Source organism: Podarcis bocagei (assembly GCF_964188305.1).
Source record: "Podarcis bocagei genome assembly, chromosome: 8".
Taxonomy (NCBI): Eukaryota; Metazoa; Chordata; class Lepidosauria; order Squamata; family Lacertidae; genus Podarcis; species Podarcis bocagei.
The window spans coordinates 62,398,177-62,425,939 of record NC_138133.1 but is presented as its reverse complement, the minus strand read 5'-3'; the positions used below and the strand labels follow the sequence as shown (position 1 = coordinate 62,425,939).

The following is a 27,763-nucleotide window of genomic DNA, read 5'->3' as shown; positions in this document are numbered from 1 at the left end:
ACTTCCCATTCTTATTATCTTTGCCCACTATTTTCTACTTTGGACCCCACCAGAATTACACATTACTCATTTCAGTCTAGAACGAGAAGAAGATGTATTCAGTTTTTTAAAAGTAAAACGCAAGAGCTACCCATTTGTCAGGTTTACAGTGATGTGGATTCTACCAATAAAGGTTTTGGATAGAAAAGGTTATACATTTTAATACCCATATAATCTCTGTTTCATCCTGCAGAAACAGTGTCTAACATTAAGCCATTGTTGTATTGAAAGAAGGGATAATAAAGCCATCTCTTTAAATATATATAGATATATATATATATCTACTTCAATCAGATGGAGCACCATTAAGATTCCATCTGTCAAAGCAATTAAGTTTACCACACAACTACCATAATTTAGTTATCAGATATAAAATAGGAAAATATACTCATTTTAAAGTTAAACTCAAATATGGTGACCCCTCAACTTATATAATACAGTACTATCACACTGGCCTAGCTATGTGTTATGGTAAATGCTGTGCATATTTATTCATTGTGACATAGAAATATATTGAATGCAGGTAGCATTCAGGTAGCTCACTTGCATTCAGGCTAGTTGAAATTGAGAATTCTAAGCATAAAAAGGTGCAATACCCTCCCTTCCCTCAGAAAAAGGTCTGAAATCATTGGTACAATATAACAAGTTTAGAAAAGATTTATGGCTACAAAAATTCAAGTTTCAATATCTCATCCAAAAACAGAAGCAAAGAGCATTGGGGATAAATAGCTCTAGCAGTTATACTAACAAATACCAATTTCTTTTAAAAAAAAGTTCCAGCAAATTAAGCTGCCAATTAAAATGTAGTTTGGTATATAAAAGAACCCCCAAAATAGGAGAGAAGCAAAAGTTCATTTTGTGTTCACTTTAATGTAGAGCAATGGGGCACAAAAAAGAAAGAAAAATGACAGCCTCATGTCTAATTTTCCACATAACAAAAATAGACAAAAGCAGACAAATTGGGTTGAACTATTTAAACAAAAAAAAAAAAAAAAAGCCAATTACATTTACTTCTGTGACACTCCTCAGATTCTAGGACTCTATGCTTTGTGATGGACTGAGGTATACAGTAGTGAATAAAAATGATAGCCAATAGGAATAGTGCTAAGAAAACATAAATTAAAACATGGGTAGCCATGCCAGAAAGTGTCTAACATAAAGTTATTTAAGTGACAAGGAGAAATTTACTTCATTCCAATCACAATCCTCCTTGTAGCTTTAAGTCATTATTGTATTTTTGGTGAAAAGTAGCTTTATGCAAACTCAAGATATCAAAAACCAGAAAGTCAGTAAATTAAATATCAATGATTAAGTTCTCCAGGACTTGTCAGCTAAACCACATCCTGACAAAACTAAAAGACTTAGCTTCATGTCATCAAGATGCTGATATTTAAACCATTGAGGGGAAGGCAAGGGAGGTGCAGCAAAATCCCCTTTCAGGAAACATGAGCCGCTAGCCCAAATTAGCTGCATTTTGTTCACAAACTATGATTGGAATCTCAATGGAGTCAACTCCAAAGATTGCAATTTGCTTCATTCGTGTTAAAGAACACATGGATGTGTAACACAAGCACAGTTATTACTATGCTTGATTAGGACCCAAATAGCTATATCCTATAAATAATAAAAAATACATTTCTTTTGATAATTGACTGTAGATGTGAGGACTCTATAATTCAACCAAATGGCTGTATGCTTTACAGTCCTGTGCAAATATCTTTAAAAAATTAATAATCCTTTTTTTGCTATAAGGCTTTGACCCTACGATTTTCACAGCAACATAACTTCCATCCAGCCTGTACCATGTTTCCAAGCCTTCAGTCCAAAAATTCAACATGGTCAATCCATGTGACGTCCAAATAAAGCATCTTAAGAAGATCAAGCCACCTCAGTCTTCTAAAGGCACAGAGACTTCCCCAGATTCATCCCATCGAGTCTGGTCGTTCTGTTCTTCTACATCATCAGGCAGCTCTTCGTCAGCCTCCCCCACTTCATTTTCTTCAAACTCTTCATCTCTAGGAAAATCTGTGTCCTGTACCTGGTCTACTCCTTCTTGCCCTCCTGGTTGAGATTTATCTGCACAGTCAACGCAAACACCGTAACGTCGAGATCCATGTCTTATTCCAACACTGGCTGCTAGCATGAAAATCTTCTTACACACCATACATTTGTACTTTTTATCCTTTTTGTGAACCTGCACAAGAGGAATCAGTGTCAATAAGTCACTTATGTTTCATATCAATCACGATTTGCTTTGACCACTGCTATTAATCCAAATTATAGTTGCACACATTTTGTATTAACTCTTTCAAAGCATGAACTCGAACTATTAACAGTTGACCCAAAATATTGAATTTCACAAGACGTCAGAAATACACCAGTGTTTCTGTAGTACAGTTAACTCACAACTTACATGCATTTAACATGCAAGCATTCAGCTTGTAAGTGCCTGGCAATTTTTTAAAAAAAAATTTAAAAGGCGGAGGGTTTATGGGGAAAAGACTTTGGCAATCTCACCCACCTTTGAACCCAATGTGCCTTGACTGTACATAATTTTGGCTTTGCGTACCATCCCCGGAATGTAACTCCCATGTAAGCTGGGAGCCGCCTCTATAACTACAATAGCTATTGACATTGTTATACTAGATACCTAACTTAAACTACGAAAACACTTCTATTCCTTACTGAATCCAGAGTTTATGTTTAACTACACTATTCCTGGGCAGTGATTTAGAACAGTGTCAAAACCAGAAAGCAACTTGCTGGAAATACAAGTAATTAAAAAATCAGACAGTTTTAGACAAGTAACACAAGCCTGAGCCTTCCTTCCAGCCCCAGAGCTGCAGAGAAAGAAAGACAATTCCCTCTCCCCAACCCTGCATGACAACCATATGACACTACTCTCTAAAACATTATGACAGGGTAATGACCTGAAAGTTCAAGGTCCCAGAAAGTGAATGTTACAACTGTGCGTGAATTTGGCAGAAGTCTGCAACCCTAACCCCATTTACTGGGGAGTAAGCCCCACTGAATTCAACAGGACTTGCTTTTGAGCAGATATGGTTAGGATTACACTGTTAAACACATTAGATTGAAGAATTATAGACAAGGAAAAATTATTATCCACCACACCAAGCTCTCCTCAACAGGTCACTATAGTAATTTAAAGCTGTTACATACCAAGGAATGCCTTTTTACATGCTCTCTACGAGTAAATAGCTTTCCACAAATGTCACAGCTGAAAGATCTCACTCCTGTATGAATGAGCAAATGTCTCTTTAGTGTTCTTCTGTATTTGGCTACGTAGTTACAGTGTGGACACTTCAGTTTGTTCATGATTAAAGAAGAGTCACCTAAAAATCCAAACACAAACAAATTTAATAAGTAGCAATTTGACACTCAGCAGTCAGTCATGTCCACTGATTCTTCCCAGAGTACATCTTGTTGAAGACAGCCCTATAAACGCAGAAGAATCATATACGAGAAAAAAGACATGGTGACCATACAAATATCAACTGATAATATAGCAACACACAAAAAGTGCTTCATGACCAATATGCAGATGTTACTGAAATCTTTTGTAGTTGGTTATTATTATCACTATTCCTGTAAGAGAGCAGATGTGAAAGGAATAAATCAGAAGGCAAGGTCAAAAATCTTCAAGACCTATCCAGAGAAGAGAACCATCTCAAATTCAGCCTGAATATCTACCCTTAGGTAAAAAGTTGGGTTTCTCTGGAGCTCTCTGGCTTCTTCTCCTCTTCCCCCTTCTCTAAATAGAAGAGTTTCACACTTCAGGCTCTCTTTGTCCACCATCAATTCTGGATGCAATAACAACACTTGTTTTTTGGTGCCTCAGTGACACTGGAGATGGAGTTTATCCAACTTGATTACTAAGAGTAAGTATGAGTTTCTCAAAAACAAGTCACACCAGATGAGTCTCATTTCTTTTTCTTATACAGAGTGTTACAGGCTTGAAGGATCAAGGTAATGCTTTGGACATAGTATATCTTGATTTCTGACAAAGTCCCCCATAATGTTCTTGCACAGAATATCATGGTAAAATGGGCTGTTAAGCCGATTTCTAGCTGGTTGACAGACTGAACCCAAAGAGTGCTCATTAATGATTCCTTATGAACCTGGAAAAAAAGGGCAAGTGAGGTGTCACGGGGTTCTGTCCTGGGCCTGTTGTTGTTCAACATTTTTATAAATGACTCGGACGAAGGAATTGAAAGGATGCTCATCAAATTTGCAGATGACACCAAACTCGGAGGAGTATCTAATGCTGCTGAAGACAGAATCAAGATTCAAGATGACAACAGATTGGAGAACTGGGCAGAAACTAACAAAATGAATTTCAGTAGGGACAAATGTAAGGTTCTGCACTTAGGCAGGAACAACCAGGTGCACAAATATAAAGTGGGTGACACATGGCTTACTAGCAGTACATGTGAAAAGGATCTAGGGGTTTTGGTGGACCACAAGCTTAACGTGAGTCAACAGTGTGATGCAGCAGCAGAAAAACCCTAATGCTATTCTAGGCTTCATCAACAGAAGTATAGAGTCCAGATCAAGGCAAGTAATAGTGCCACTTTATTCGGCCCTGGTCACACCACACCTGGAATACTGTGTCCAGTTCTGGGCACCACAATTTAAGAAGGATGTTGACAAACTAGAATGTGCAGAGGAGGGCAATCAAGATGATCAAGAGTTCTGGAAACCAAACCTTATGAGGAGCGGTTGAAGGGGTTGGGTATGTTTAGCCTGGAAAAAGAGACTGGGAGGAGATATGATAGCCATCTTCAAATATCTCAAGGGCTGTCACAAGAGTGAACAAGCAGGTTTTCTCCTGCACTGGAACTAATGGCTTAAAGTTACAAGAAAGGAGATTCCAACTAAACATCAGGAAGAACTTTCTGACAGTAAGAGCTGTTCGGCAGTGGAACAGACTCCTTCCAGAGGTTGTGGATTCTCCTTCCTTGGAAGTTTTTAAGCAAATATTGCATGGCCATCTGTCATGGATGCTTTAGCCAAGATTCCTGCCTTGCAAGGGGTTGGACTAGATGACCCTCAGGGTCACTTCCAACTCTACAATTCTATGAACTTGGAGACTTAATAATATCTGTTGACCCTGTTTTAGTTCTGGTTTGCATATCAGATGAAAGAGTGCCAATGCAATGCTCTTCCCTTGGGCTTTACCTGCACCTTCCTAAAAACTGAATGGAATATGTGTATCAGGCACGGCTGACCCTTTTCAGCTTGAGAGCAGCATTACACATGCATACCACATACATAGGGACACAACACACAGGCATGTAGTCTCCAAGCTCACCATTGCTCCATCTCAGATCCTATAAGCAAGGGGAGATCTGCATCCCCACTGTCTCACTTGTCTGGGCAGAGACTGAAACCTTTCTACTCACCACTAGCCATCTCTATCTGCTCTTTCACTATTAATCAATTATTAACTGCAAGTGTTAGCTGTTTCTGCAAGCAGTGACTACTTCCAAATATTATTGTGAGAGACCATATTTCAGAGCTGGTGGTCACCAGTGCCACCTAGTGACTTCAAATGGAGAACAAAATTAAAGCAACATTGTAGTTCATCAACAGACAGAAAAAAGTTCCCAAGTACCATAGATACTGTCTATGAGCAAATACAGTGGTGCCTCGCAAGACGAAATTAATTCGTTCCGCAAGTCTCTTCGTCTTGCGGTTTTTTCGTCTTGCGATGCACGGTTTCCCATAGGAATGCATTGAAAATCAATTAATGCGTTCCTAGGGAAACCGCCTTCAGACCAGGTCCGGGGACAGTCTGTCCCCGGACCTCTTCTGAAGGCTGGGGGGGGGGGGGGACAAGGGCTTTTCTTCCTACCCCCAGCATTTTAAAAAACCCTGGGACAGCGGAGGACTTCTCCGCTGTCCGGGGCGATCTTAAAATGCTGGCGGGCGGCATTTTAAAAAAGCCCCTGGGAAGGCAGGCAGGGGGGACAAAGACTTTCGCCCCCTGCCCGCCTTCAGAAGGTGTTCCCGCCCCCCGCCCCACTTCGGAACAGCTTTCCGAAGTGGGGCGGCTGGGGCAGGTGTCCCCGCCCCCCGCCCCACTTCGGAACAGCTTTCCGAAGTGGGGCGGCTGGGGCAGGTGTCCCCGCCCCCCCTCCCCACTTCGGAACAGCTTTCCGAAGTGGGGCGGCTGGGGCAGGTGTCCCCGCCCCCCCTTCGGAACAGCGTTTTAAAATGCTGGGGGTCGGCAGCGCTTCTCTCCCGACCCCCAGCATTTTAAAACCTCCCCGGGACACGGGGAGATTTTAAAATGCTGGGGGTCGGCAGCGCTTCTCTCCCGACCCCCAGCATTTTAAAACCTCCCCGGGACACGGGGAGATTTTAAAATGCTGGGGGTCGGCAGCGCTTCGCTCCCGACCCCCAGCATTTTAAAACCTCCCCGGGACACGGGGAGATTTTAAAATGCTGGGGGTCGGCAGCGCTTCGCTCCCGACCCCCAGCTTTTTAAAACCTTCCCGGGACAGGGGGAGATTTTAAAATGCTGGGGGTCGGCAGCGAACGCTTCGCTCCCGCCCGCCAGCATTTTAAGATCGCCCGGGGCAGGCGGGAGGGAAGGCAGGCGGGGGGAGCAAAGACTTTTGCCCCCCGCCGGCCTTCAGAAGAGGTCCTCTTCTGAAGGCCGGCTGTGGGCGAAAGTCTTTGCTCCTGACCGCCAGCATTTCCCTATGGGCTTTCGTCTTGCGATGCAAGCCCATAGGGAAATTCGTCTTGCGAAGCGCCTCCAAAACAGAAAACCCTTTCGTCTTGCGGGTTTTCCGTCTTGCGAGGCATTCGTCTTGCGGGGTACCACTGTAGTTTATGAGAAAGCTAATAGTAAGACAGTTATTTTGCTTCCTGGTGAAAGTTAGAAATCACAAGTATAAGAAGAGTAATCGCATAGATACTTAATACTTGCCATTTTCCCAGGTTTCTTTTGGCCAGGATTCAGGCAACAAGCCATACTTGAAATCGTTTGAAGAACCTGGTAACAATCCAAACTTGAAATCACTTGAGATACCCGGAAACATTCCAAACTTGAAATCATTTGAGGTACCTGTTGAAAGATGTTATAGGGGGAAATTATATAAAAAATATTAAGTACACATGATTGCTTTATCTATACAGTAGCCTGTAAAGAATGCAGACATTTTTAAAAAATTCTATCTTTGGCAGAAGCCACTGTGAAGTAGTGAGACTTGTATACTTGTTTCCTGCTTGGCAGGGGGTTGGACTCGATGGCCCTTGTGGTCTCTTCCAACTCTATGATTCTATGTATACTGCTGCACAGGCACAGTGGTCATGCACTGGCATTTAGCTAAGCCTGAGTACAAACCCTGCAACAGGTGAAGGTGGGTGGGTAGTGAAACAAACTGTACATCACTGTCACTGGCTAGACAGATTTCTTTACCCGCTCAGAGGAACAGCCTGACATCCTGTACTGGCACAATATTGTGGCAGGCAAGCACAGATTAATGCAAAAAAAAAAAAAAAAACAAAGTGACTTTCCACAATCCATTTTTTATGGTAGGGTTGCAAGGACAAAGAACTCCCTATAGCGTTTCATTTGTTATGTTTTCATGTTGATCTTCCTCCTAAAGGCATGCCAGGTTGCATACAGGCAATCAAATAAAATAAAGACTCATAAAAATTGTAGCAAGTGAGGAAATAGTAACAGTTTCGAAAGGACCTGCATTTACCCAACATTTCTTCCCCAAAGCTGGTAGCAGAAGAGGTGCTATCAAAAAGGATCTAAAATATGGCAAGAACAACAGAGACTCTCTCCTGAAGTCCTCACCACACTAAGCACTTGTGGTTTTACATTACAGGCACACTATTGAATAAAACTGCTCAACAGTCATTCCCACCTACCACATTCAAGAGAAAATCCAAACAGTAAACAAACAGTAGATCTGCAACTGAAACTAATTCATCCTGGGAGATAAGTGAAACTCAGCCTCCACAGATGAACTTGGACCTAAACAGCCACACCTACTACAATGGTTGTACACAATGTGCAAAGCAAAAGCACAATGGGGGGAAAGAGTGCAATGGGAAAGGGGGTGCACTTGAGAATTCAGCTAAAGTACCTGAAGTCATTTGTGCACAGCCCAATGAGCTGCATTTCAAGATCTAACAGCATTAACTGCAGCCCAAACAATATCACTATAGTAAATACCTTCCCTCACCACAAGCTACTGTAAGCATCCCACAATGCTCTCAGAAGTCAATGTACCTAGAACCAATAATCAGGATGCAGCAGACTACAACAACACGGGAGCATCTTCTCTCCATATGCTGCTGCCCTAACATATTGCCACCAGTGTTCAAAACTCCCACTGTTCTCTAGGCATAGTTTGTGGCACAGAATTTCATTAGTTAGCAGTTTCTGAGCTCTGGGTGCAGTACTGCGTCTAAGATGTCAGACTGAAACTGCCACTGCTGGAAGGAAAGGAGGACCTTTTTCTGCCTCCCACTTCCAGCCACTCTCTGAAGACTGGAGAAGGGACCCTCATAAGAATATTAGGGGGGGGGTAGGGGAAGTATGGCTTTGTTTTTTGCAGTCTTCAGAGGAGGACTAGACCATGTGGAAAATGAACATAAGACATTATCTGCAGTTCATTCATTTTCAGCTTTGTATTCTTGTTATAAAAAAGTTCGCCTAGACACTGTTATGGCGCCCATAACCTAGATTTAAGGTGCCATTTAGCTCCTAGCTTTCATATCTCAGTTTCTAACACTGATTGCTACTAGTAAGTGTCAATAAAAGTCTTACCATATATGAAATCCTCTTACTCCCACAGGCACATGAATACATCTACTTACTTATTGGCCAATACAAGTAAGATCTTGAGCAGAAAGCATAATTCTATGGTAAAGCTAATGCTCCACAAGTCAAAGACCCAAGTTTGAGTTCCACTGTCTCTGGTAACTGAGGCCTGTTCCAGGAACATTCAATACTGTATAATGGATTAGCTCTGCTTTCCTCGGCTATTTCTATCAGCAATCTAAGCTTGTAACTGTCATTGTTAGCTACCCTGGGATGATTTTCACCTACCCTGGGCTTCTTTTAGAGTATGGACAGGAAGAAATAGTAGTAGTAAGTAACAACTACATTTTAACCCTTTCATCCTGGCAACATCATTCCAATGGCAATCATGCATGAGGATCCTGAGGTGCTGGTCTGGGGGCTACAATTGACTGTGGTTACAGAGTATACTTCTATTCAATGGTAAACCAAATCAAGTGGGAAAATACTGTTAAAAGAGTAGACCCACTTAAATCAATACTTAAGTCTTAGGTTCACCAATTTCAATGGCTTTAATATGCTCAGGCTCTACTGCAGCAGTGTACTTTTTTATATATTAAAAATGTTCATGTTATTGTGTTCTCAGAGTTAATGCCACATGCAGTTTGGCCTTGAGAAGGAATAATGCCTCTTAAAGATGGTGTTTGCCATCCAAAGCTTTTATAATACTTATATTTTTTTAAAAAAATGTGCTCCTGATTTATTAAGGCACTTTTAGTTGATTAAACTTTTAAAAATGATTAACACTGCAAGTCTAGATTTTACCCAAACAGTATAAATCAAAAGTTTCTGCCAACTTGAAATATATTTATTTTAGCCTTTCCAAGATGGATGCAACAATTCTTTAATAATTAAAAGAGCTACAGCAGATGGTATTTTGCTGCCGCAACAGTGACAGAAATACTTACCGTATATACTTGAGTATATATACTTGACCCAAATATAAGCTGAGGCACCTAATTTTAGCACAAAAAACTGGGAAAACATATTGACTCGAGTATAAGCCGGTTCACCACACCACAAACCTGGTACTGGTGGCAGTAGCGGAGGAAGAACAAACAGCCCAAAAGGGCTGCTTTCGGGCTGCTCGTTCCTCCTCCGCCACCACCAATAGAGGCAAAGGAGGAGGAGGAAGGAGCAGCCCGAAAGGACCCTCACTCGAGTATAAGCCGAGGGGGGCTTTTTCAGCATAAAAAATGTGCTGAAAATTTTGACTTATACGCAAGTCTATACAGTATTTTATTGTCTTGCAATGAAGAAACCACAGGTCTTCAAATTGGCTCTTTGGAGTGCATGACCTGCAGTTTGCACACCAGTTTCCTACGGGACCGCCTCTCCTGGTATGCCCCACAGAGAAACCTACGGTCTGCAAATAATAACATCCTCAAGGTCCCAGGCCTCAGAGAGGTTAGGCTGGCCTCAACTAGAGCCAGGGCCTTCTCGGCTGCAGCTCCAAACTGGTGGAATGCTCTGTCAAAAGAGACTAGGGCCCTGCGGGACCTGACATCTTTCCGCAGGGCCTGCAAGACAGAGTTGTTCCGCCAGGCCTTTGGTCAGGGCGCAGCCTGACTCCCTCCTCTGGCAACCTGCACATAATTCTGCTTAATTGGTTGCCATCAATTTGATTTAATTAATTTTTATAATGAAATATTTTTAGATTGTGTGATTATTTGACTGATTATTTGATTGTTGTTAGCCGCCCTGAGCCCGGCTTTGGCTGGGGAGGGCGGGATATAAATAAAATTTATTTATTATTATTATTATTAGTTGTCACCTATGTTGCTTCACTATGAGTATGCACCTTGTAAGCCACTGGGCTGCCTGGATCTGCAAATGTAGGGGAAAGCATCTCCATGAAATCATGTGAACATCCCACATCAAATTCACTGTCCCACAGGCTTACCAGATGAGATACAAGGCTACTAAAATTATTTATAAAAGCTAACAAAAACTCCTTAGAACAGTAATTTTCCAAGGTAGGATGGTTTAATTTGAGCCACAAGCATCAGGAGGGAAATTGTGTCCAAGATACAAATCTTGACCGGGTAGCATTCTGTCTATAACAAAGGCATTATTCTTACATCCCTGTCTCCCCAGACACTCCCCCATTTATATAAATGAAATTCAGCAATATGCAACACCACACTCGTTTGCTATGGCAGGCAGGCATCAATTCTTTGAGGTTCAATCTAAGCCTGCTGAAATCCTCTATATCATATTGAAATCACTGTGGCTTTCAACAAAGGCTTTCAACAATTTAGCCAAGAAGCCTGTTAGGCAGCAAACTGGACAAATCAGTAACAGAGTCTCCATTCTAAGTGTGATCCCTAGAAAAATAAAGTTCATTTGAAACTGAAAGCCAACTTCACAAAACTGTATCCTGCATATGACAGCAACCCCAATCATCACCTCCTTGCTAAGCACTGAATATTTACCCAAACAGGAACTAGCCAATATAGGTTCAGTAGTCTTACACAGAAAAAGTGTCGGCAATGCAGCCCAAGTTAGCAAGATGATCCATTCATAGAATCATAGAATCATAGAGTTGGAAGAGACCACAAGGGCCATCGAGTCCAACCCCCTGCCAAGCAGGAAACACCATCAGAGCACTCCTGACATATAGTTGTCAAGCCTCTGCTTAAAGACCTCCAAAGAAGGAGACTCCACCACACTCCTTGGCAGCAAATTCCTAGCCATGAACATGGCACTAATGCACCAGCAGCTGGTATCAGGCCAACAGTCCAAATATTCCAAGTCTTCATATCATTTAACCCATCCTTCAACATTATCTCCACACAAATCCATAACTGGCATAGGTTTGACCCTGCCATCTCTCCACCACAGAATTAGATTCCAATTTATGTATTAGTTTTCATACAAAAATACATCTTAGTAGGAATTATCCAGCCAGGGCTTAATAATTGTTAAGAAGAGGTCATCCCTTTTTAGAAACACCAGAAAAAGTAGGTGTCCGGAAATTTTAGCTGTGGATCAGTCCTTGCTTTCAGGTCAGCACTGTCCTGCCCATTTTTCTTCAGAAAGAAATGTGTGGGTTTCTCACATATAAAATGAGATGCTGCTATTTCCCTTCTTCTAAAGAATTCTTCTCTCTGTGTGCTAAGATATGTAGAAAGTCTGATGGAATGCAATTCTCTTACTGCTACTAAACACTTGTAACAAAACAAATTACAGACAACCCCCAATTTGTGCAGGGGTTGAGTTCCTGGGCCCCCCCCACACACGTTCTGGTTTGCGAATGTTTTTCAGAAACCGAATGTCAGACGTGGCTTCCACTTGAGTGCAGGAATCTCCTGCAGCCAATTGGAAGCCGTGGCTTTGTTTTCGAACAGTTTTGGGAATTGAATGGACTCCCAGAATGGATTAAGTTCGAGAACCAAGGTACCACTGTACTGGACTTGCAACTGACAGACAATCAATTTTACTAATTAATTTATAACACAGAACTTTTTCCATGAGAAAAAGATACTGGAAACTTTTCTACAGATTTTTCTACTCCACTGCTCCAAATGCTTCCTGATAATTGTTATATAAAACAATGTACTCCTGAGTGTTTCAGACTCTTCCATCTTCTGCAGGACATGAAAGTAACTGGTCTAATGCAGAAATATACACCAAATCAATGAACATGCTAACATGAGCCAAAAGTTACTTCTTAGAAACTGGTTCTAATTGGCAAAAAAATGAAAAATACATATTTAAGAAAAAGCCTGCCACACCCCAGCAGATAAAAAGGTCTTTGGTGGTAATGTGAACCCTGTCAGGAGCTATAATGCCAGGAACCCATATGATGAAATAGTAGCCTATTCAGAACAAAGTGCAAACTCAATAGGACTGGAAAGCTAGAATATTTAAAATTGCTGCATCCACAATCTTGGTCATGTCATTAAGTCAAAATCTTCACCATTATTATAATTTAAAACAAAGAAATGGTGTTAAGATGCCTATCCAGTAATTTCTCCTTAAATATGTGATCTTGGAAAAACAAATTTAATAACCAATATAAAATAATTACCTATGTGACTTAAGAACACTGAAGCAGTGGGCAACTATGAAAGTAAGCAGCCTTTCAGAAGCAAACAAAATCTACACCTTTTGTGGCACTGAAAAGTCAGATTGCCCCACCATCTCCCTTTAAGGGTTGGCCCATTTTAAATCAAATTATAAAACCAACTGCCATTCCCGCTTTTACTTATAAAAGGCTCGAGTATCTCAGAACAGCACAGCAAAGGAAGCATTATTTAAGAGTCCTTGGCACCCCTACCTTAAATGTATCACTTCCAAGACACAGAACAAACAGGTTGCTACAATAAAGTAAATCTAATTTTAAAATTAAACTAGCCTAAATTGGAAAATGTATTATAGAGGAACAAGTTTACACCCAGACAGCACATTTTACTCCATGTGAGAGATTGTTCTAAACAGATTTATGACAAGTCAATGAATATAACAAACCATGGTGCTTAGGATAACTATGCTACTAGTATTTACCTGCTTCTTCTTTGATAAACTGCAAGTCTTCTTCTGGATATTGGACCGATGATTGAGTAGCTGCACATTCTTCTAATGTTTCTTCATTATTGGGTGGTATATTGTAAACAAACCTTTTAGCAGTTTGGTTTTTCCTTCTTGCTTTTCCAGGTTCTTGAAGCGATTGTCCCTGTGAGCTCATATCATTCCATACGAACACCTTTCCCTCACCTTGAGATTCATTTTCAGCCGTTTCAGGTGAGCTGTCCTGGACCCAATCATGCATTTGGTAATTTTCAGATTGGCTCTCATCTATGCAGTAGCCATCATTTTCAGTTTTTATACTGCTTGCCAAGTTAGTAAGATTTCGTGTGGCCCAAAAACTAGCAACTTTCTGATCCCTTGAAGACAATCCATCCCTGCTAACAGACCTTCTATTGTAATCCACAACGACAGCTTCTGGGGCTTCTGATTTTATACTTATATTTAAGGCATCTTTGATAAAATTGCGACAGGATTGGACAACCTCTGTCATTTGAAGGTAGCTGGCCACTGACATTACTTCAATTGCATTCTGGCTTGTAAGCACAAGGTTGCCAGAATATAGGAAGTCCAAGATGACAGAGAAGCCTTGAACAGCAACAACATCTAAGTAGGTAACAGTGGTTTGGTTACGGCTTTCTTTGTTTGTAAAGCAATATAGAGTCTTGAAGAAACGGCTGCCTGCAACCAGGATGTTTTTGTGAGCCCTGAAGACCTTTCCACTCACTACAATATGAACATCACAAAGAATGCCTTTTTTTCTCTGCTCATTTAGTTCTTGTAATAGTTGATAGCAGTAAGAGTTCTCATTTGGCCTAATGTTGTAATCACAATCTCTCTCATTAGCCAATTCCGATGTTACTTCAGATTCCTGTAATTGAGAATGGAGAAATTAAGAAGTTAGCATCTAAGTACTGACTTTTTGGTTTTAAGTTCCAAATGAATAAGACTATTTTTATTATTATTTCTAACTTCCCAATTAAATAAGTATTTTGTTTAGTGCTCAGCCCACTGCCGCCCCATCGTTCAGTTCAACAAAACATACACTTAAAAAGTGGTGTCATGCAGCCAACACAAATCAAGGATTCTCAACTATTTCAACTCATTATTTCTTGACTCTATGGTAAACTTTACTACCAACTGGATTAGAAATGCCTTTTTGATAACAAGCAGGTAAGCTATATTAAGGATAGAACCTCATGCTGTTTCCAGCTGCTTAGGAAAAACAGGCACTGTTCCCTCACTGAAGAATGCAATTGCACTTAGAATCACGAGTTGGAAGGGACCACCAAGGGTCATTTAGTCCAACCCCCTCAACTAAGGAATCTCAACTAAAGCATCCATGACAGATGGCCATCCAAGCTCTGCTTAAAAGCCTCCAAGGAAGGGGAGTCCACAACCTCTCAAGGGGAGTCCACCAGCTCTTACTGTCAGAATGTTCTTCCTGATGTTTAGTTGGAATCTCCTTTCTTGTAACTTGAAGCCATTGCTCCTCCAGAGCAGGAGAAAAAAATCTTGCTCTATCTTCCATCATGTGACAGCTCTTTAGATATTTGAAGATGGCTATCATATCTCCTCTCAGTCTCCCCCTTTTCCAGGCTAAACATACTCAACTCCTTTAACAGCTCCTCATAAGACTCGGTTTCCAGAACCCTTGATCATCTTGATTGCCCTCCTCTGCACATTCTAGTTTGTCAACATCCTTCTTAAATTGTGGTGCCCAGAACTGGACATGGTATTTCAGGTGTGGTGTGACCAAGGCAGAATAAAGGGGACTATTACTTGCCTTGATGTGGACTCTATACTTCTGTTGATGCAGCCTAGAATATCATTAGCTTTTTTTGCTGCTGCATCACACTGTTGACTCATGTTAAGCTTGTGGTCCACAAGGCACCTAGGCTTCTGCCTGCCTTTTGTCCCTACTGAAATTCACATTGTTGGTTTGGACCCAGTTCTCCATTCACTCTGCTAAGGTCATATTGAATCCCAATTCTGTATTCAACAGCATCAGCCTCTCCAAGTTTGGTGTCATCTGCCAATCTGATGAGCATTATCTCAGTTTTTTCATCAATGACTTCAAAATAAGGTGATTAATCCTTTGCTATAGAAATAAAACTCAGCCAAGCACAGACTGCAAGGAGTGTCTACTCATCCCTGCTTCACTTCTAGATAGTCCCAGCATAAGTCCATTGGCTATTCATGATACAGCCTACAATATTTCCCTTCCAAGCCAGGAACTATGGATTCAAATCAGGAACACCAAGAAGAGTCCAAAATGGGCCTCTCGTAAGCCTCATTCACTTGCACTAACAAGGCAATTCTCACATATGCTAGCTAACAGAACTACTAAAAGGGGAGAGCAATATTCCCAGGTGTTCTTAATAGCATTTTTTCCTATCTCTTTCCAGCCTCCTATTCTCTCCATTCCTAGCTAGCACAGTGAACAAGTATATATTCCCTGTTCCCTCTGCACCCAAGGTTTTTCACAAGCTTTCCTCCAAAATTTATGGGCTGAATTTTTTGATTGCCTGCCACCTTAGTAATATCTAACAAATTGAAGGGGAAATATTTGTATAAATATAAATAGGACAATTTTATATCTTGATTAACAAGGCAGTTATAATAAGGAGCCAGGAAGGAATGGAGCAGCAGTTCCACTGGCACATCCAAAGCCCTGCTGACCCACATTAGCCAGGGTGCGCATGTGCTGCTGTTTTTAAATTAATTTTTGCTATACTAGCTCCAGGCTAGAGTAACCAAGGATGAAGCCCTTGAAGTGATCCATGGAGCTTTTGATCCTGTGGATCCAAAGTTGAAGGTGTGGCTGTTTCAGAGTTTACTGACACAGCAGAGCCCCCTCACAAGTGGAGTTCCTCTCACCCTCAGCCAAAACACCCTCATCCTCCATCCCACAAATTAATAGTCAGTGGTGCCTTTCTTCCTTGCACAAGTTACACACCCAGAAAAAGTATAGATGATTCCACTGTCTTTGCCCACCAAACCAATAATCTCAGTTAACACAATTACGGGTATCAACTAACACTCCCTCAAAAGCAATGGGACTAGAACTCTTTGTATCCTAGGCAGAAAGAGGACCGGGGGGGGGGGGGGGAGAGTAACAGTAGCACACACATACACCTTTGATACTCACCTGAAGGCAACTGTTAGTTGCTGCAAAATGCTACATCAATTTTACCTTTGTCATGCACACTTTCAACCTAATCTGTCCTGTGCAGCAGCTCTACACACCAGAAGTTGGTGGTTGCTCTAGCAACACAAACCCATGTTGATATATGGGTATAAAGCCAGAGGCTGGGATGTGAACCCAGTTACAGTAACTGCTTTATCATCTAATAACTTGATACAGCTGGTAATAGGATACAGCTGAAAACGTATGACAATGTAAGCAATGCATTTGTTAATTGGAGCACAATTAATTCAGGATTCAGCAACCAAAACCTGGCTTTGGCTTGTTCCCAAAGTGCCCCATGCTTGAGCAATAGATATTTCGTGGTTTTATTATTCATTTGCTATTATCATTCAAGTCTTGATGATTACCTTATTTCTTTTTTAAAAATCTCAGTATACATATTGGAGAACATGTGACAAAAATACAAGTAAGACCTGATGTCAGTGTCAATATAGCACCTGAAAAAAGTTACTATTAATGTAAGAACTATTCCCATTCTTGCATTGCAGGGGGGTGGGCTCAATGATCCTCAGGGTCCTTTCCAACTCTCCAATTCTATGATACTTTGTAATAAGTGATCCTAAAGCAGTATCATGCTAAACAATTCTTTTTTAAAAACTCATGTGCCAAAGGTATTTTCTAGAAATTTAGTTACCAATTACTAATTTGTGGGGTGCAACAAAAGCAGTAGATCTTGATTGCACATGGAAAGGGACGTACTACACCTTGTGGTAAGAGTGGCTCAGAACGCTGCCCAACTGCCAAACAGGATTAGAAACTGGCTCAATCTCTGTATTACAACAAGCTATGATTACCAGTAACTATCACTATGCCACTGCAGCTCTAATGCATGCTAACTAGTGAAGATGCAAGCAAGCCTAATGGTGAGTAACAAGAAGACCACTCAGGGCACCCCAAACTGTCAACTCATGTCTGAACTTGGATCAGTTACCACAAAACTGCCCAATACCAGAATTCTTTGTAAGAATCTAGCAAGCAGTAAGTAATAATAATAATAATAAATAATAATAATAATAATAATAATAATAATAATAATACATTTTTTATTTGTATCCCACCCTCCCCAGCCAAAGCCGGGCTCAGAGCGGCTAACAACAAGTAAAAATAGCACAGTGTACATAAAATCACACAGTCAATTAATTAACATACATTCTAAAATCAATTAAGAATCAAATTAATGGCAACCATTGGGTTAAGGTTCTATGAGGATTACAGAAGGAGAGAGGGGGTTAGACTGTGCCTTGGTCAAAGGCCTGGCAGAACAGCTCTATCTTGCAGGCCCTGCGGAAAGATGTCAAGTCCTACAGGGCCCTAGTCTCTTGTGACAGAATGTTCCACCAGATTGGGGCCATGGCCAAAAAAGCCCTGGCTCTGGTCGAGACCAGCCTAACCTCCCTGTGGCCCAGGATCTCCAAGATGCTTTTATTTGAAGACCGCAAGGTCCTCCATGGGACATACAGTCATACCTCGGGTTACGAATGCTGCAGATTGTGGACCGCGCCAAACCCGGAAGTACCAGAACGGGTTACTTCTGGATTTCGGTGCTTGTGCATGCGCATAAGCGCAAAAATGACATCACACACATGCGCAGAAGTGCCAAATCACATCACACGTGTATGCAGATGTGGCGCTGCAGGTTGCGAACGTGCCTCCTGCACGGATCACGTTCGCAACCTGAGGTCTGACTGTACCAGGAGAGGCGGTCCCGTAGGTATGATGGTCCTAGGCCGTATAGGGCTTTAAAGGTTAAAACCAGCACCTTAAACCTGATCCTGTACTCCACTGGGAGCCAGTGCAGCTGGTATAGCACCGAGTGAATGTGATTCCGGGGCGAGGACCCCATAAGGAGTCTCACCGCGGCGTTCTGCACCCGCTGGAGTTTCTGGGTCTGTCTCAAGGGCAGCCCCACATAGAGTGAGTTACAATAATCAAGCCTGGAGCTGACCGTCACGTGGATCACAGTGGCTATGTCAGGGTGAGAGAGGTAAGGAGCCAACTGCTTAGCTTGGTGGAGATGAAAAAATGCCGCCTTTGTTATAGCTGCAACCTGTGCCTCCATAGAAAGGGAGGTGTCGAAGATTACACCCAAACTCTAAACAGGGCCCTGGCACTAATTGCGCCCCCGCAAGAGATGGGAGTTGGCCCCCCAATCCCATATCGTCCTGACCCAGCCAAAGGACCACTGTCTTCGAAGGATTTAAGTTCAACCGGCTCCCACGTAACCATCCAACCACAGCTTCCAAACATCTGATCAGTGTGTCTGGGACCGAGTCAGGATGGCCGTCCATCAACAGGTAGAGTTGGGTGTCATCAGCATAGTGATGGCAACCCAAACCGAAACTCCGAACAAGCTGGGCGAGGGGGCACATAAAGATGTTGAAAAGCATCGGGGAGAGTATCGCACCCTGCGGCACTCCACATCCCAAGGAGTGGCGTGACGAGTTTCCCCCCACAAGCGCCACCCTCTGTCCCCGACCAGAGAGAAACGAGCTCAGCCATTGAAGGGCTGTGCCCTGGATCCCCATGTTGGCAATGCGGTGGTACTAGGTTAACATGCAGACAAAATCAACAGTGAACTAAAACCACTGAGCTACCATTTACTGCTTAATCCTATGGTCTTTACTCATTTCTTCTGCAAGTTGACCTACATTTGTTCTTTTCTTATGCAACTTAATCAATTGAAAGGCAAGGTGCAAATCTGTAATTGGTAGCAGGGTTAGAAACTCAGATGGCACCTTAAATCTAGGTTACAGTTGCCACAATGGAATGTCTAAGTACCATTTTTTCATGCAATGAAATGTATTATTATTATTATTGCTTTCATTTCTATACCACTTTATATTTTAAAGCAAAAATTTCAAAGTTTACAGCACATTAAAACATCAAATTAAACAATTCAGAATAAAAGAAATCCAAGCTTCAAAAAAAGTATTTCAGATCCTTTTCTAAGTGACATTTTGTTTAATTTATATAGCTGCCCCATAGCAGTAGTACCCTAGAAAGCCAGGGGGGTGTAGTGGTTAAAGTGTTGGAATAAGACATGGAAGCTTAGGATTCAAATCCCCACTCAAGTCATGAAGCGTGACCTCTGGGTGACCTCTGGCCAGTCACAGCCTCTTAACCTACCTCACAGGGTTGTTGTACAGATTAACTGTGGGGAGGGTTTAAACCATGCACTCCTTAGAGAAAAAGGTGGGATATAAATGCAATAAATAAGCTCTTCTGTTTACCTGCTTAAGAAAGCTGGAGAGGCCAGCCAGATGGAGATGTCAGTCGCCAACCTGGCATCCAGAGATCTCCACGTGGTCAGTTAGACCTGCTCCAGTCACAAATTGCACCTGGCGGATTTCTAACTCTGATTGTACTTAATATTTTTCTATAAAAAGTTGCAACCTATTCTACCAATGTTTCCCTCCAAGACAAAATGCTCCTTTTCATTCAGAATCCTCAAGTCAACATACATTTTAAAAATAAAAAGGTAAACAGTCAACAAGGCTGATGGGATTATTTTCTTTCCCAGCAAAGAGATGACACTTAAAACTATGGCAGATTTTGAAATATTTTCTTCACACCCAATTATATAGAAACAATATAAATAATTTCATGTCAGTGCTGGTCTTCAGCTGTGATTTCCACATTTTTAATTTTTAAAAAATCTATTTTTTATTTATGAAGTTAGCAGTTATACCACACTGTTGACCACTACAGTTTACATTTTAACTTTTTAATATGTGATACAGTTACTTACATCACAATCCTATACATGTCTTGGAGGCAAGTCCCAGAAAGTTCAATGGTGCTTACTTCCAAGAGACAAATTACAAGACTGGAGCCCTAGAATTTCAGCTAAACAGGATAGCTACACCCCACTGCACCTCTCCAGATATGTATGCCAAGACATCTACATAAAAAATAGAAAATATTAAAACATAGGTGTACAATTTCATTAGAAATGCACAGGGTATAAATATACCACACCTCTGCTTTCCAGCCACTAACAAGCCTTGTAACTCAGTCATATTTGGGCTAGAAAACTGGGGTTGGATTTTTTTGCTGTATTTTATTAATTACTGACATTTTTAAATATTATATATTGTAGGGTTTTTTTGTATGCCAGCCAGGAAATATTTAATGATGGATGACAGAATAGAATAGAATAGAATAGAATAGAATAGAACAGAACAGAATAGAATAGATAAATAAAACACAGCTATGTTTAGTGCACCCAAAGGTCAACATTTTATTGTCAGTCTGCAAACAGAGGGTGGTATCCAACAAAGTTTCATTAGCCATAGAATTTCTGGCTGTGCAATGAAACTTCCTCTCCTTCTCCTCTCCATGTGCACCCAAATGTGTTCTGGGAGTTCCCCCAATACTCCAGAACAGATCTGGAGAATGCATGGAGGGAAGGAGAGGGAGGTTTTCCTGCACAGCCAGAAATCCACTTCACTGAACACTGCCCACAGCAACAGGACTTACACTTTCTCTCCCCTGCAGCCCCACAAAACTGATACAGAATTGGGGACTCTCCAGAGCAGGAAGGGCTGCTGTGTGTGCAGGCTAGAGAGGAGGAAGGGAAAGTTCATCCATGCAACCCTGGATTTCACCCAAGCAATTTCACAAGTATTGTTGTTATTGTATGTCTGATTTCTGAAGTGGTTTACAATGCATGGACAGGGAAGGGGTTGGGTCTGTTCTTTACACTAAGCTAACTAAACAAACAGCTTCATGAACCCTAGGCACTAGAAATTTAGAAGCAAAGATGATAGTAACAGAAGCTGAAGATCATTTAGTTTTCAAGTTAAAGAACTTTAGCTCCTGCTGAGCACAAAGCCTACATATTCAGGCAGAAGTGTGCCATGCGCTTTTCCAAGTGCTACACTGGAAAGAGAACAGAAATCCTACTTGTGTTGCTTCTCATAACTGAAAATCATCATTAAAAAAAAGCATAATGAAATTTTCTTTGTAATGTGCTGTTGTGATAATAACACATCACCTTTTCTAGACAAGGCAAAGTTTTTACCTAGACATTTGAAAAAGGGAAACAAGTGAATGGATTCCATACATTCTACAAGAAAATTCAGATTGCTATTTTATACTGCTGCTCCCTCAAATGTCTGTGAAATGCAAGGTGAAATATAAGATGTGCAAACGGGAGGATTTTAATTAGCTTAACAACCTAATCCTCAAACAGATCTTCAGACACAAGCCCAAGAGATTTGGAGACTAACGCCCTACATCTATTTTCGGGATCCTTAAACTGAAGAGAGATCAGCTTCCTGTGCCTATTTAAAATATTATACCCCATATACTCCACTGCATGAGTCTAAACCAGCTTTCTCAATCTGTTGCCCTCACAATGCCTTGGAGTACAACTCCCATCAGCCCAACTGAGGAAAACTTCTGCATTTTACATAATTAAGTATGGAATAAGGAAAGCAACAACTACAATAATTGGAGCTGCTCATGTTTTACTTTGAGGGGGAAATTATTTGTTAGGCTTCCCAGATATGCTACCTACAGGAAAAAATATAACCACTAAAGTTCAAATAGAAAGAAAGAGATATAAGACTTATGGAAAATATCTCCCAAGCAAAATGTATTCAAGTCATTTAGAAGGAATCAGAACAATGACTTCCCATATCTGAGACTCCTGTAAACTTGAAACTACAGCTGTTACCCACCACTATCTCAGTGCTGAAATACAATAGCTGTTATAAAGAAATTAGAATGCGTTAACTATTGAAATGCTAATGTTTAAGGACATACTCTGTAGGACACATTGCTTTCACTAGTCTCCAACACTCTATTCATTAAGATCAGTACTGCTACAGATGAGAAACAGTTTTTCAGCTGTTTTTCAGCAAGTTGATACAAATACAGCCACCAGTGAATATTTTCTTTCCTTTAATCACAGGGAAGAATTTTATAGTTAAAAGACTGAAAAGATGCACAGTGCATAGAAAGCACCAAACCAAGCTCTGGGTGTTTGAAAGGCATACTGTCCTTTTTCCAGCACAAAAGTTTCAAGCAGGAAAACCTAGAAGTTTATAAAATTGAAAAGGCATTTATTCAATAGTGCTTAAAGCCTAAGTGACTATCCATGCTAAAAGCAGTAGGAACATGTAGCACACGAAGACAGAAGTCAATAGAGAAGGTCACAAATTTAAGCTGGCCTTCAAAGCCAATCATTATTACTATGACCTTGCCCCTTAAGTACCAAATATTGTACTGTTCTGAGGCAAGCACCTTCAAAAACAAAGCACAAACGCAGTGAAAACAATCCTTATTTCCAGCTCCAAGCTCAGGAAAGCAGAGGTGTCTACATTCTGCTTCATAAATTACCTCCTAGGCACCTGTACAGAGATTTCCCTGCCCTAATCCTGAGACTGGAGTTGTAAAGGAACTGCCAGTATTGCTTCCTCTATTTCTCCCTCCCATCCCTCAACCAATTGGGGGGGGGGGGGACACAACAACCACCTCCATTCCCAGCACCTGTCAACAACAGGTAATGTGCTGCCCATTCCCCAGCTACCTCTTCAAATTGCAATTGGTCCAGAAGAGAAGAGGCAGGAGTGTGTTGATAAAGGTCAGATGCAGCTCATCTGTCCAGCACTCACTGGTTCTGGCAAGAACATACCAGTGACTTTTTTTTGGGGGGGGGAGGTGCTGGCCTACCATGCTTAGGGTGAAAGTCTATTTATGGGCCCCCCAGATGAGAATGTTTTGGAGCCTGCCTATGCACAGGCCCTATACCCATTCCAGCCTCTCTAGTACTGCCCTACTAACCCAAATGAGGTAAGAGGCACACTCACACCAAGACATGGAATGGTGGGAAAAGACTGTTGTGGTTACATAATTCTGTAATATGCACGCAAGTTTTAGGGGAACTGCCATAACTTTGAACACTGTCTTCCACATGGCCAATTTCAGTTTCTCAGTTATGAAGATCCTTGTGCTGTCTTATGCCAGGAATGGAAGACCTGTGGCCCTCGGACATTGATTGCTGGGCTGTTTAACTTCCATTCTACTAGTTATACTGACTGGGAGCAACAAAATCTGGAGGCCCCCCCGGGGCTCCTACCCTTGCTTTAGGCCAAGTCACTAGCCATAAGCTAGCTCCAGTCCCGTCTAATAACGGGACTTTGAATGTGCACAACCATCAGATGACCGCATGATTCAGATGTACATGGGCATCTGTTTCATTCACATATCCCTTAGCTGATTCTCCTAACCAATCTTAAATTATTTTTATGAAACTAGAAACGCTATTCTGAATTCCTAGAAATGTAAAAAAATTCTACTTCACCACTATTTTAATAAATGTAGAACCAAACATACTATGTAGATATTTAATCATCTATATCCAGGTTTGCAGATGCAAAAGTGTCATGTGCAACTAATTTCAGTATCAGTTTTACATCCGGAAAGCTGAGGGAATTTCTAAAGTTTGATAGTATCTAGGAATACAGAATATTCCTATTGGAGTAGGCTAAACAACTAATGTAATATTGCAAACCTGCACAAAAGCTTCTACGCAACTCACTTGGTTTCATCAATATTCTACACATAACCATTGCACTGAAGATAATGAAAGCCACTCAAAGCATCCTTCAGAACTATTTATAAACTATCTGCTGTCTTTGTGTGGGGGAAAATTACACCTTTCACAAAACTCTAAGAACTCTTCAAAGTTTCATTTCAGCCAATTAGACCTAGTGTGGTGTAGTGGTCAGTGTTACACTAGGATCTGGGGGACCAGGGTTCAAATCCCCACTCTGCCATGAAGCTCACTAAGTGACCATGAGCCAGTCACTACCTTTCAGCCTAACCTACTTCACAGGGTTGTTGTGGGGATTAAATGAGGACAGAAAGAACAATGTATATCATATTGAGCTCCTTGGAGATAAAGGTGGGATATAGTGCAATAAATAAATTTCAGTATTATTTACAGATTTTTCCAACTGTGGTTATTTGTGTTTTTGAAGCATAGGGCGCTCTGTGTTAAAGCATCATATATGCATCTTGATCCAGGGCCTATGTGGTGGTACAAAGACAAATGTGCACTTTACATTTGCACAGGGATCAACTGCAGAGGTTACTGCCTGCCAGGAAAACCTTACTTGTGTCTTCCCCATCTTTTACATTGGAGAAATAGATTGGAGAAACAAGTAATTACCATACAGGAAGCTATTATACAAGGTAAATATTACGGCAGCTCACAATGTTAAAAGGTTATGTGGCAGTCGGTAAAGCTTCTAAACAAAACTAACAGACAAGTCAGCTTGAAAACAGAAGGCAGAATAATCTGCTTACTGGAGACAGAAGGTGAACAGAGTACAATGTGCCCTCAAACCCAGGCTATAGGGGAGAGGAGAATCCATTTAAAGCAGCTCGCACACGTGGGCACGCTGCCTCGCACGAGACTCCCCAAAGGAGGGATGCACCCCCAGCGCTGACCCCCACATCAGCCGCCGCCGCCCCCCGTAGAACACACTGCTCCCCCCCCTGCCCTGATTCTACTGACCTGCTCAGCAGTGACAGGCTCGTTGAGGCGGTGCTCGGTGGAGATGTGGTGCCTGAGAAGCAGGGCGCGCTTGTAGTTGCGAGTGCCCTTGCAGAGCTCGTCGTGCCCTCCGCCGCCGTTGCTGCCGCCGTCCGCGGAGGTGTTCGTGGAGGCGGCGGCGGCGCACCAGGCACAGGACACGAGTCCGGTCTGCTGGCAGTACTGCAGCCACGGGAACTCCTTGAGCCAGGCGCTCTGGAAGGAGACGTGCAGCTTCTGCAGGAGGGACTTGGGCCGGGCCGCCAGCGGGAAGTGCTGGATGCTTTCCCCCTCCCCCGCGCCCACGCTGCTGACCTCCGCCTCGTCTCCCCCGGACCGCCTGCTGCTGCTGCAGCTGCCGCCCTCGGCGCCGCTGCCATCGCCCAGGCTGCCCCCCTCGCCGTCCTCCTCGTCCTCGCTGCTGTCGCTCAGCGACCCCCCGTCCTGCACCAGGTCTTTCCCCTCCAGCACGCCTACGAGCTCCAGGTCCTCCTCCTCGCCGCCGCCGCCGGCCCCCCGCCCGTTCAACGGCCGCCGCGGCCAGGCCGCCCCCTCGCAGCCATTGTTCGCCGACGCCGAGCCCCCGCCGCGGAAGGCCAAGGTCCGGCGGTTCCTCTCGGCGAACATGGGGCCCACCGGGGCGGCAGCGACCGGCGCGTCGGCGCCCACCGAGTTCGGAGGAGTGGTGGGCAAGAGCAGGAGGTCCTTCCCGGCGGCGTCCGTGGCCTCCAGCTCAGGCACATCGAACTCCACCGTCTCCAGCTCCACTTCCTCCTCCACCCCCTGGCCGTTCAGCTGCTCGGCCTCCTGGCGGACCCAGGCCTCGCTCGCGCCGCCGCCCCCGTTAGCCGTCGGGACGCCGCCTGCCGCAACAGCGGCGGCGGCGGCCGCGCTGACCAGGCCGCCCCCCCGGAACGCCAAGGTCCTGCGGTTCATCTCGGCGAACATGGCGGGCGAGCGCGCGCGCGCCCCCCGCCCGCCTGCCTCCCCACCGCCCTCGCGCCCCCTCCCTCTCTCTTCCCGCCGCGCGCCCAACTGTCGCCCGCCCCCCTCCCCTCCTAACCGACCGCGGTGACGGGTAAAGACGACGGAGGCAGCGAGCCTTCGCGGTTAGGTTCCAGTCAGCCTTCCCGAGTAATTAAAAAAAAGGAATAAGGGAGAGGGGGGGCTGAAATCTTATCCCGGCGCTCTCTAGCCCGTGTGGCCGCCGCCGCCTCCACCTCCTTCTCCTCAAGCGCTCGCTCTCCCCACAATGGATCCGACTCCGCCAGCCCCAGCAGCAGCAGCAGCAGCCCTTCCGCCCCAGCAGGCCCCGGCCCAGGTCGAATGGCAAATGAACAACGGACTGCGCCCACAATGCACTGGGGCGGCGGCGGCAGCAGAAGCAGCCGCCGACGCCGCGGGGGAGGGGAGGAGAAAGAGGGAGAAGGAAGGGGGGCAGGGAGGGGGGCGAGGAGGAGCCCGAACAGCTGGCGAGTGTCAGGTTTTAGTGCGCGCTCGCGTCATGCGCGCCCGCCCCGCCTCGCCACGAGTTGGCAGGACTTTCCGTGCGCGGCGTCCCCCGCTCGTCGTCGTCAAAGCGCCCCCCCCCCACTCCCTTCCACACAAAACACCTTTCCGTCCCCAAAGACACGGCGCGGCTGTGCCCGCCCCTTCGCTGAGGGAGGGCCCTCCACCCTCCTGAGGCGAAACTCCCACCCCTTTGACATCATCGCCCTACAGCGCCCAGAAGTGGACATCTTGACTCGCCCACCACACCGTGGGCCGCGCCGCGCCCCGATTCCCCTTCCCTCCCTCCCCACACACCCCGCCCTGAGGACACCGAAACCTTCCTCGGTTACGGCTCGCTGGAGAGCCATCTCGGCACCCCGCCCTGGGCGATAAGCGAAAACGACCCTCCCCCCTCAGAAGCGCTCACACAACAAGGCGCCACGCACGCACACACAGAGTGCATAACAGGCTCTGCTAATCTCCTTCCCCCAGAGCACACGCAACGGCGTGGCTTCTCCCGTCCAGCAGCACCCAGTGGGGGAGCCTCGCTGCGCCCTTGAACCCGGCGCCCGCCTCTGAAAGCCGCTCCGCCGGGGCTGTGTGGGAGGGTGTGAACGCGCGCAGTGTTTTGGAAACGCTGCCCGTGGGCTACGACGCCTCGGCTGCTCAGCGAGCTCCGGTGCCAGGCCCCGGCATAATTACTTTTTGCAAATGCACCGCCCCGAGTGCCTTTATTGCGCTTATTGTGAAACGGGGAATTTAATTATAAAGGTCATGCACGTGCTGCTGCGAGTCAGGGTTGCTCTATTGACACACGCGCGCGCGCGGCCGTTGCGTCACTCGCCGCCAACCGAAGCGCTTCTCTCCCGGGCGTGTTGCGACCTGCGCAGCCTTCGAAACCGGAGTTGACACACTCCAGCGACCCGAGAGGTTGCGACGAGGTTGCTAAGCCAGCGCGGGGGAGGGAGAGCCGGAAGGAGCGCCTCCTCGGCTGCTGCTGCAGCCGGGTCCCCGGCAGGGCTGCGAGCGCCGAAGCCCGTGGAAATGAAGAAGTTTCGGTGAAAATAAAAGTTTGGGATAAGGCTGAGGCTGCCAGAAG

General features: G+C 44.0%; 1 protein-coding gene and 1 long non-coding RNA gene across 2 annotated transcripts in view; both read right to left on the bottom strand.

Moving 5' to 3' along the window:
- LOC308593159 overlaps positions 1–27,763 on the bottom strand; it is a 350,716-nt gene that overhangs the window by 298,280 nt on the left and 24,673 nt on the right. The gene's annotated exons all lie outside the window — the stretch shown is intronic.
- On the bottom strand, positions 890–26,136 carry ZBTB10 (zinc finger and BTB domain containing 10). Its single transcript, XM_081204508.1, has 5 exons — positions 25,156–26,136; positions 13,397–14,288; positions 6,998–7,135; positions 3,220–3,392; positions 890–2,233 (listed from the first exon to the last, which is right to left on the bottom strand). The coding sequence occupies exons 1-5, from the start codon at positions 26,119–26,121 to the stop codon at positions 1,928–1,930; spliced, it is 2,475 nt and encodes an 824-aa protein (XP_081060634.1). The 5' UTR covers positions 26,122–26,136; the 3' UTR covers positions 890–1,927.

What these genes read in the sequence shown, in the direction of transcription:
- ZBTB10 (XM_081204508.1), bottom strand. Translation starts at nt 26,121, where the DNA reads ATGTTCGCCGAGATGAACCGCAGGACCTTGGCGTTCCGGGGGGGCGGC. An exon ending in AAAAGAAACCTGGGAAAATG is followed by an intron (nt 3,393 to 6,997) that starts GCAAGTATTAAG and finishes TTGGATTTTTAG; the next exon opens with GTGACTCTTCTTTAATCATG. An exon ending in ATGTAAAAAGGCATTCCTTG is followed by an intron (nt 2,234 to 3,219) that starts GTATGTAACAGC and finishes CCTCTTGTGCAG; the next exon opens with GTTCACAAAAAGGATAAAAA.